This window comes from Linepithema humile, chromosome 1 (genome assembly GCF_040581485.1).
Source record: "Linepithema humile isolate Giens D197 chromosome 1, Lhum_UNIL_v1.0, whole genome shotgun sequence".
In the NCBI taxonomy this organism is placed as follows: Eukaryota; Metazoa; Arthropoda; class Insecta; order Hymenoptera; family Formicidae; genus Linepithema; species Linepithema humile.
The window spans coordinates 17,290,931-17,301,998 of NC_090128.1; the positions used below are offsets into that span (position 1 = coordinate 17,290,931).

An 11,068-nucleotide genomic window follows, 5' to 3' on the forward strand; every position below is an offset into this window, starting at 1 on the left:
ATGTATGTATGTATGTATGTATGTATGTATGTATGTATGTATGTATGTATGTATGTATGTATGTATGTATGTATGTATGTATGTATGTATGTATGTATGTATGTATGTATGTATGTATGTATGTATGTATGTATGTATGTATGTATGTATGTATGTATGTATGTATGTATGTATGTATGTATGTATGTATGTATGTATGTATGTATGTATGTATGTATGTATGTATGTATGTATGTATGTATGTATGTATGTATGTATGTATGTATGTATGTATGTATGTATGTATGTATGTATGTATGTATGTATGTATGTATGTATGTATGTATGTATGTATGTATGTATGTATGTATGTATGTATGTATGTATGTATGTATGTATGTATGTATGTATGTATGTATGTATGTATGTATGTATGTATGTATGTATGTATGTATGTATGTATGTATGTATGTATGTATGTATGTATGTATGTATGTATGTATGTATGTATGTATGTATGTATGTATGTATGTATGTATGTATGTATGTATGTATGTATGTATGTATGTATGTATGTATGTATGTATGTATGTATGTATGTATGTATGTATGTATGTATGTATGTATGTATGTATGTATGTATGTATGTATGTATGTATGTATGTATGTATGTATGTATGTATGTATGTATGTATGTATGTATGTATGTATGTATGTATGTATGTATGTATGTATGTATGTATGTATGTATGTATGTATGTATGTATGTATGTATGTATGTATGTAGAGGACATAAAAGTGCATTTATATAATAAAATTGTGATATGACGAATTGAATGACGAGTCGCTAAGCTACGTTACCTTGACAAATGTGTTGACTGCCATGATGGCCATGTCTGGTTGGCTCTTGGCATAGTTCATCAGGTACAGATACACCAACTTCTTCAGCTCCAGATTGTCGGTCTGCATGCAATTCACCACATCAGGGAACAATGCCGACACATCTTTTCCTACTGTCATGGAAGCAATCACCTGGACAGACAGTTAAAAGTGCATTTATGTAATAAGAGTATATCATTACAAAAGTGACAATAGAATTAGAATAAAAAAACAAAGAAATTTTTTTTAGTTTCCACATTCTCTCTCAATTGAAGACATTAGTTTTAGATTTTCCCTCATACAAATGCAATATTCTTAACAGTTATAGACTTCTCTTCGTTATTTTTATTATCATCAAAATCAATCTCATTTTAAAATATTATTTTTTAAAACAGACACATAGATGTATAATTGCTACTATATTGTATATTATTAATATACAATTTATATTCCATATTATGAAAGTATATGCTAGTATATATTATAATACAAGCATAAAAAATATGCCTTTTACGATACTAATTATGATCATGCATGCCATTTTTACTTTATAGATTACAACAAATTCTAATATATTCTTAACATATTGATATAAATTCAAGCATATTAACACAATAAATTTTATTACTACCAAAAAATGTTATAAAATAGAAAGAGCATTACAGAAAAGAAATATATTCTTGCACAAAAATATATCTGACAAAATTCAAATTGTTTTATTTCACATTTTATTTATTTTTTATTTTTTATATTTAACTTACCTCAACGATATATCCAACTACATCATCTTATTTATAGTTTATATAAGAACTATACAAAAATGCTTATTCTTTACATAATTTTATCCTATCATTTGCAAAACAAATATATTTTCTTGAAACTAAAAAAAAGAAATATATGACAGATTTTTATTACCTTTTTTACAGCTTCCTTCTTCTTTTCTTTCTTCTCATTGTTCAGTTCTGATTTGAGCTCAAATATCTCTCCCTTTTTTGTAGTAGTAAAATACTTGGAATCCGTCATTTTGTCTATGGCAGCATGTAATAAAATATGATTATTTAAATTTGTAACTCAAGAATAAAATCTCTAGTATCACATATATAATCTGAAATCTTTGATATTTATTTTAATTCAGCTATAAACAATTGTAACAATATTATATTGTTTATTAACAGCAAATAATTTTATATAAATTTTTTTATTTCAAATTTTACTTTAAAAATTGACTACAATCTAATTACCAAAGTGTTTAATACTATAATTAAAGCAGTGAAAAAGAATGGCACAATTAATCAAAATGTCAAAATTTACACTAGTGGAGAAGCTCGTGATCGAGAGTAGCGATGATATTTTTGAGACGTCTGCACATAAGAGAATACGCAACGAATTAAATAAGATTTCACTATATAGCAAACCAAGACTGGATCAATGTCCAGAATCTATGGTGTCGTAGCGCTAACTATGTCGAGTCATCAAGCAATATTTTTGACTATGTTTGACGTGAAGTATATTGAAACAATACGGGAAATGCTTCGGGGGTGGACATAGAAAGGCGATAAAGAAGCATGATAGCGCGAAACGCTGATAAGACGAAATAAAAGCATGAAACATTTACGGAGCATCTCGAACGGTTGCATCTGGAGCGGAGTCGCCGCGACTGCTCGCCAGGCTCATTAATTACCTGTCTATTTAATAGCAACCAACGGCGGGACGAAGGGGCGGTTGAGACGATCTAATGTTATCCGCGAACGATCACGAAAACCGGAATGGAACGCCCACTATCCCCGAAAAAACTTATATTTTCTAACTAATTGTAAACGACGTGATGCACTGACACAACAATGTATGACACTATGCTGCACACTATTGAAGCATAAGTTTAGTACACATGTAGGAAAAATGACAAGTCTCAAGAAGTTATCGATAAGTAAATCGTCGTTGATTGGTTATTTCTCGCAGAAGATGGCAACATCTATGTGCTCGGCATTAGGTCTGCTATTCAACACTATTGGCCTAGTTTCCACCGAAGCACCCAGTTCGGCGTAGAACAGAAATGGAATATCGAATTAGATGTATCGATATTTTGTATCGATACATATTGTTATTTACTATATCGATACATGAAAAATATCGAACCTGTTATATCGATATTGAGAATATCGATACAAAATATCGATGTTATCAATAAATGTCGATACATATTAAAATTGGATTAAATAGATGGCGTTGATCGCAATATACGCTTACTTTTCACTTCCACTCTATCTAATCTTCTTTGGTAAATGTAAACCAACTTGGTCCCCATGTTCTCTAGCTATCACTAGCTATCGCTTGCAAAGTGTCTTGTTTTGTGGCATCTAAATATTGTGTGTGTGTTGAAATTATTTAACTTATCTATCAGGAAAACTATAAATAGGTACATGATTGGAATGATTCATAAGATTTAATACGCGAGTGAATAAATTTTTATTGTTAAGTGAAATTAAATGTGTACAATTTTCTAAATTTTTCGAAAATATTTGCTTGAAAATATACAAGATTCAATATTAATTTATTTTATGTTGCTTATAGTGATCTAAGAGGAATCTTTATTATAGTTAATCTTCTTAAATTCAACACTTTATACATAAGAATAAGATAGAATTTTGATTGTAATAAGTTGGAAATTAATCTATGTTCCAATATTTAGTGTTTATAAGTGTTTATAATTATTGATAAATACATCAATATTTTTATATTTTTTATTGTAGAATTATCCTATATGCATTAATTATTTTTTATTTTATTGAGTAGCTATTTTTTTTATTCAGTTACAGCAAAGATAAGTTTCAAAATGGCATTACGTACCTATGGAGACAAACCGATAAGTTTTCAAGTAGAAGAAAATGGGGAATACTACTGCATTGGATCGGAAGTGGGCAATTATCTACGTCTTTTTCGTGGATCTTTGTACAAACGATATCCTGGCATGTTTAGGAGGTCTATAACTAACGATGAACGTAAAAAATTAGTGGAACTTGGATTGAGTCAACATGTTCTGGCATCTAGTGTCTCATTGTTGAGAGCTAGTGAAGTGGAGGATATTATTGAGGGCAATGATGAAAAGTACAAAGCTGTATCTGTGCATTCAACCGAACCACCAGCACCAAGAGAGGGTAAAACCAAGAAGTCGATGGCCTGGGTGCCCAGTTTGCCAAACAGTTCACATCTTGATGCAGTTCCTCAAGCTACGCCAATAAATCGTAACAGAGTACATAATAAAAAAGTTAGAACATTTCCATTATGGTAAGAAAAATATGTCATTATATTCTGTATAAAAAATTTTGAATTACATACATTTTTCAGCTAATGACAAGTTGACACAAGTATTATTCTGTCTTTGTTCGATATCGGATATTGAACAAAGACGGAATGATACTTGTGTCATTAGTTGAAAAGCGGCCAAGTAATTATGATTTTTATTTTATTCCTGTTATAGTTTTGACGATACAGATCCATCAGCAAATTTAGAAAATGCAGCGCAACAAGAAATGCTTGTTCCAATTCGTTTGGATATGGAAATTGAAGGCCAGAAGTTAAGGGACACTTTCACTTGGAATAAAAATGGTATGTATTTCCATATCCAATAATAAAAAAAAAAAAACAAATTAGAATAACAATATCTTTTTGTTTTATAGAAAGTCTCATAACACCGGAACAGTTCGCTGAAGTGTTGTGTGATGATTTAGATTTAAATCCTTTAACATTTGTTCCTGCAATTGCACAAGCAATAAGACAGCAAATAGAAGCATTCCCTCAGGAGACAATTCTGGAAGATCAATGCGATCAGCGAGTGATAATTAAGTTAAATATACACGTGGGCAACACATCTCTAGTAGATCAAGTAGAATGGGATATGTCTGAGAAAGAAAATAATCCTGAGAAGTTTGCAATGAAACTTTGCGCAGAGCTCGGTCTTGGTGGAGAATTTGTTACCGCTATTGCTTATAGGTAAAACATAAATAATCTTTAAATAAATAATTGTGCATGAAATAATAGCAATTATGCTATTATTATAACGTTATACCTACACAGATTAACTATATTTTTTATTATCTAAATTAATAGAATGTTGAATTTATCAAAGAAACAAGTAATTAGCGAAGTTGAGAGAAACATTAATTATTTGATACATTTTTTAAATTTTATGTGATCTATATATATTCACAGTGTACGTGGACAATTGTCATGGCATCAAAGGACATACGCGTTTTCCGAAGCGCCGCTACCAACTGTCGAAGTTCCCTTCAGACCTCCGTCAGAGGCAGATCAATGGGCACCGTTTTTGGAAACTTTAACGGACGCGGAGATGGAAAAGAAGATACGCGATCAAGACCGAAATACTCGGTAAGTTATTATTTAATTTTTATTATAATATTAATTGTATTTTATATTAGATCCAGGCATTCAATTATTTTGTCTTCTTATTTCTTTTTTCCAGACGTATGCGACGTTTAGCAAACACAACACCTGGTTGGTAGACAGTGTGTAAGAAAAAAGGACAATATCATACAATTTACATTTTTTAATCAATATCATCAACATCTTAATTATTAGCGTTCTAGTATTTATAAGATTTATAAATTATATAATTTTTATTTCGATACCGCCCACTCTGTAGAATATAAAATATGAGGAAATGACAATTTATAAAAGTAATAGATATGTGGCTGTATTTACAAAAACATAACTGAGTTATAATCAATCACTATTTGCGAACCATTTCTGTACTAGTTTTTTTTTTTTTTTTTTTTTTTTTTTTTTTAAGTTTTTTTTTCTATATTTTGGATGTACCAAGATTTAACGATTCTTTGGGTTCTTTAGTTAATGTAGTAAATTTTTCGTTTTTTGTTTATATTTATTTTATGAAACATTAAATTTACTTTTGAGTTTTAACATTATATAATGTTACTGATTTATTTATCTAATTGTATCCATAAATATTTATCTTCTATCCTATGTGTGCATATTACAATCGATAAGGCAGTTATTGATATGTGTTAAGTAATATTTCAAAACCTGACAACTGCAAATAGTAACATGTAACTTTGACAGCAAAAAATTTAATAATTACAATTACCTTATCATATCTACCAATTGTATTAAAACAAATATATTTTTAATGTTTTTTTTAAATGTTTATCCAAATGATTATACATATAATGATTCAACTTTTTGTTTATTTTATTCAATAATCGTATAACGCACACATCACGTGATTATATTTAGTTACATGGTTAAACAATTATTCCAAAGCACATGTTAACGGTTAATACTTGGATATTTCATCTATCGTGCTGAACAGCATTTCAGTTAATGATGCTGAATGATACATAGCTACAACAAAGAAAACTTGCACAAGAAGAGACAGTTGCGTTCGGATATCGATATTTGTGTACATTTCCATAAATATATTTGTTATGTATAAATTAGTTGCTAATTCAATATTTTATCAAATAATATCTCTATATTTATGTAAAATATCAATGTAATGCACGCTTTTCTTTTTCAAGAGAGTTCTATTATGAGTAGAGTATTTATTATGTATCTATTCGGAAATGTTTAAGAATAGAATAACTCAGTTTCTGATCCTATTATGGATCAGATAAATTTGGATAAATTTCGAAAAGATCAATATGATTCACTCTCTTAAGAGTTTTAAAATTATTTTTATATTTTCAACAATTTATAAGAGAAATTACTTAGAAAGAATTTTATATTACAATGATAAATATTGAATATTTTTATTTTTTAATTGTAATTATACATATTATTCTATTTATCATTTATGTCATTTTTATTTACTGCAAATTTCGATTTTTATGAAATTCACAATATATAATTTGAAAGTATGACGGATCGCAATCGGAAATTCTAGTTTCCGATCGGAATTGTGAGTAGCCTGAATTATTCTTCAGTAAGAAGACAGAGTTCTTCAGTAAATGTGAAATATCTATTGAAAATATCGATGCAGCAGTGTGTGTCTGATTAATTTTTTTTTTTATTTTTTGCACGCCAATTAAAAAAAAATTTTTTTTATAGCATAGCTACGCTTGTTTTTTATTTTTGAAGAAAATGCAAGCAAAAGCAATTAATCAATTAGAAATTAGTACAAGCCTTTGTAATGGCCGGTCCTCCAATCAGTGTGCATGTGAAGTATACATCAATATACATGACAGGCGAGACGAGAGGCGGGAGACGAAGCCAGAGAGGCAAGCAGAGGTAAGGTGAAGCAATAACATAAGACGGAGCAACGTCATCGTTTACGGTTGTCGGTTGTCGGTTGCAGAAGGGGGAAGAATATGGGGGGAACCTATGCGTTACAGGCTCATCGGAACGCACACATGAGTGTCAATCTGTGGCGTATCGGCGGCAGCAGTCCAGCCACGGTGTCCAGCGGTGTAGGTGGACGCGAAACGACGATAGTGCGAACACGAGAACGGCCAGAAACGTGGCGCCCACAACGAATATGGATTCTAACAGGCAACAACAGCAATTGTTGGCGAGTGCGTGCCGCGGTATGATGCCATTTCCGCGTAGACCATGGATGAGCGAGACCGGCTTCGCCGCCGCCGCCGCCGCCTCTGGCAATCTAGGGCTCAAGGGGGTCATAGCCGGTAATGTTGTTACTCTCTCAATCTCTCTCTCTTTCTCTTTCTCGCGCGTTCGCACGTAATTCCTCGACCTTTGACACCTGTCAGGATACTCGGTTCACGCAGTCGGCACGTTCGCTGACCATGAAAGCATACAAGTTTTTTTTCGAGTCAGCGCACTCTGGCAAATCGCGCGATTATGCTAGCATAAAACGTAAAGATCGCGCGATCGCGATTTCGCTAAGTTGTGTATGTATTTATTCCTTTATGTATGCCGTACAAGATTATCGTCATTTTTTAGGCATCGATAACATGAGCGACTTTTATATTCATTTATATAATTTCTACTTCTATATGAATAATTTGTGATCAATTTTTTCCTCTACGCATGTTTTGCAAGGTCATCGTCATTTTTTAGGCATCGATAACAAGCTATTTTTATATTTGTTTTTTTTTATATAACTTCTATACTTCTATGAATAACTTGTAATAAATTAATTGCACACATTTTTCTTTTTTTGTTTCTTTAAAGTGTAGATGCACATTTGATTGAAAGCATAATCAGATAAAATTTGTGTTTAATAAGATTTGCATACGTTGCTACATATTCTATATATAAAAATTGTGATATGATCACAACAAAAATGTAAATTGTGCTGATGATAATATTTCTGTATTTGGCTCCTAAATTGCATTAAAATTTGATATTGAAAATTAATGACATAATTATTTCAATTATATCTTCTAATTTTTTTAGTTGCTGATTGCAAAAACTTTCATTTCTACTATATCATTTTTTATTATTTTAATAACAGGTTTCTATCATTACATGGAATCAGTCTTGATAAAGATATTTTAATTTCTTTAGCATTAATTGCAAAATTACTTTTAATACATTATTTTTTAATAATAGATTTTTTTACTACATGGAATATGCATATTGCATTATTAATTAATTTTATGTAATTAAATGTCATATTTGACATTTGTTATTTTTTGTATTTTAATAGCAAATTTCTATATATTATTTTTTATTATCGATTTTAAATTGAGTTTAAATCTTTGAAAGATTTATCTTGATTAATTTTTTCTCTTAAGCTTCTTTAATAATTCGTACACATATTATTCATACACATATTATTTATTTCCACATTACTTGAGAGTACAATTGACTTCCAGGTGGTATTACTGGAGGCATAGAAATTTGCATAACATATCCGACAGAATACGTAAAGACGCAGCTGCAACTTGATGAAAAAGCTGGCCCTAGCAAACAATATACTGGGATAGTTGACTGTGTGAAAAAAACCATCAAGACGCGCGGTTTCTTCGGTTTATACAGAGGCTTGTCTGTGCTATTGTATGGTTCTATACCAAAATCAGCGGTGCGATTCGGTGCTTTTGAGACAGCGAAGAAGCAACTGGTGGACGCTGATGGCAAACTCAATCCACAGAGAAGGCTCTTGGCAGGCCTGTGTGCGGGAGTATGCGAAGCTATTTTTGCTGTAACGCCGATGGAAACGATTAAAGTGAAATTTATTAACGATCAACGCTCAGCTAAACCAAGATTCAGAGGATTTTTACATGGAGTGCGCATAATTGTAAAGGAACATGGCAAGTTTTTTAGTTTAAGTACTCTATTTCTTAAATTCTGATAATTATTTATATATATATCAGTTATTTATAATATATTAAATTTGAATACATTGGAATTGTAATTTGAAATATATTTGAATTGCGATATTGAAAAAAAAGAATATAGAAATTCTTAGTAATCCAAAAATATTATGAAACACCGTATATATGATTTTACCTTGAAATCCAATTAAGTTCCACGAGTAGATTGTTTAACTGGATCAGATTACAACATATGCTTACACGGCCAATTTACAGCAGTATAATGAGCCTTATTATATACATATGTCTTAAATGCAATAAGCTTTAAATTTGTTTCCAAATTAAATATGTGGACAATAAAAATGTTATATTATCGTTAAAAGAATTTCAAAAGTAGCTTCATTAAATCGAAACATTATATTTAAAAATTGAAATTCTCCATATTATGCAATAATAAACACTTGTCAATTGGAAGGCGTACTATTTTATTTGTTTATGAAAGTGTTATTAACATAATATTTTATGTAATTTATATGTAATTATAGTATTACATAGAAAATAAACAATAGTATATGAGATGTTTGTATACAGGTTTTAGAGGAGTATATCAAGGAGTAGCACCCACAATCTTGAAACAAGGATCCAATCAAGCTATCCGTTTTTTTGTGATGGAAACATTAAAAGACTGGTACAGAGGAGGTGATAATACCAAAAGTGTTCCTAAGTTAGTTGTTGGTGCATTTGGCGCAATTGCTGGCGCAGCATCTGTTTTTGGAAACACACCTATTGACGTTGTAAAAACTAGGATGCAGGTATTTATATATGTTTATATTAAAAATTAATAACTTTACAGATGACTATTACATTAATATCTATATTTATTGTAACACTATCAAGTTTTATTGTTCTAACCCTGCAATTTGTTTTGTGTTTAGGGATTGGAAGCCGCGAAATACAAGGGTAGCGTGGATTGCGCAATTCAGATATGGAAGAATGAGGGTCCAAGGGCATTTTACAAAGGAACCATTCCGAGATTGAGCAGAGTATGTTTAGACGTCGCCATAACATTTATGATATATGATTCCTTCATGGAACTTTTCAACAAAGTATGGCCTTAGATAAGTGTCGCATTTCGATATACAATACATTCTGCCAGATTTTACAAATGTTACTTTACGTTGATACTTTTAAAAGTATAATTATAACGTATTTTTATTCAAGTTTATTTATATTCTTATTTAAGATGAAAACGCTATTCAATAGCGATTAATATTTATGTCGTACATCAAAGATGACAAAAACAAAAATGTTGTAAATGCATTCTGTCAAATGCAAATCGAATTTACGACATAGAAAGACGTAATCATGTTTTGCACAATGGTGTAACATTACTACCTCTGGCTCTAGTTATGCATTTATTTAATGTGCATTGCACAAGAATCATTATTTTAATTGTACAATTGTCTGTGTTTTGTTGAATTTATGTTTTGTTCGTGAATTATTTCGTGAATTATTTTTAATATTGTATTGAACAATATTCTGCAACAATGTACATTCCCACAGTCACATTCGTTCCGAATTACGAGTATGAGTGTATCGTTCATATACATTTTTAAAGCGAGAAAATAGTTTCTGTATAATAGTTATAAGTTACATCATATGCCAATACATGCGTTTATACAGAATTAATATCAGAATATATATTTATGTACAATTTTGTACAGAGAGACAAAAATGGCACTTAATAATCAAGAGTAAGAAAGACTCCAATGAGTTTTAGTTTTAAATAATCTCGTGTCCAAGGATCACATCTGTTATGTTACAGAGGTAAAAAAAATAGGAGAATGTATATTAAAAAGAATAAAAACAAAAAGTTTAAGTTAATTTCTACTTTTCTTTGGTTATTTCTTAACATATCTTTTGATCAGAGTATAAAAGAGTATAAAAAGAGCATTGAAATA

General features: G+C 30.4%; 3 protein-coding genes across 6 annotated transcripts in view; 2 read left to right on the plus strand and 1 right to left on the minus strand.

Moving 5' to 3' along the window:
• The window catches only part of AP-1-2beta (adaptor protein complex 1/2, beta subunit), an 11,903-nt gene extending 9,051 nt beyond the window's left edge, over window positions 1-2,852 (minus strand). For 2 of the 4 annotated variants that reach the window (XM_012361062.2, XM_012361060.2), the window contains exons 1-3: window positions 2,474-2,498; window positions 1,774-1,886; window positions 841-1,011 (exon numbers count right to left, since the gene is read on the minus strand). In XM_012361062.2, the coding sequence (XP_012216485.1) occupies window positions 841-1,011; window positions 1,774-1,886; window positions 2,474-2,495 (306 nt within the window). In that variant the 5' untranslated portion in view covers window positions 2,496-2,498. Of the gene's footprint in view, window positions 1-840; window positions 1,012-1,773; window positions 1,887-2,169; window positions 2,220-2,473; window positions 2,499-2,539 lie in introns of those variants that run through there. The other 2 variants (XM_012361063.2, XM_012361061.2) reach the window with 2 other exon arrangements.
• A 265-nt stretch (window positions 2,853-3,117) lies between these two features.
• On the plus strand, window positions 3,118-6,068 carry Snr1 (SWI/SNF related, matrix associated, actin dependent regulator of chromatin, subfamily b, member 1). The gene is made up of 6 exons (XM_012361052.2): window positions 3,118-3,274; window positions 3,669-4,143; window positions 4,337-4,464; window positions 4,536-4,848; window positions 5,068-5,244; window positions 5,339-6,068. The coding sequence occupies exons 2-6, from the start codon at window positions 3,692-3,694 to the stop codon at window positions 5,376-5,378; spliced, it is 1,110 nt and encodes a 369-aa protein (XP_012216475.1). The 5' UTR covers window positions 3,118-3,274; window positions 3,669-3,691; the 3' UTR covers window positions 5,379-6,068.
• Window positions 6,069-6,770: 702 nt separating this feature from the next.
• On the plus strand, window positions 6,771-10,991 carry sea (scheggia). Its single transcript, XM_067347408.1, has 5 exons — window positions 6,771-7,119; window positions 7,187-7,514; window positions 8,670-9,104; window positions 9,699-9,919; window positions 10,043-10,991. Exons 1-5 carry the CDS (start codon window positions 6,973-6,975, stop codon window positions 10,223-10,225), a joined length of 1,314 nt encoding a protein of 437 aa, XP_067203509.1. The 5' UTR covers window positions 6,771-6,972; the 3' UTR covers window positions 10,226-10,991.
• The last annotated feature ends 77 nt before the right edge of the window (window positions 10,992-11,068 follow it).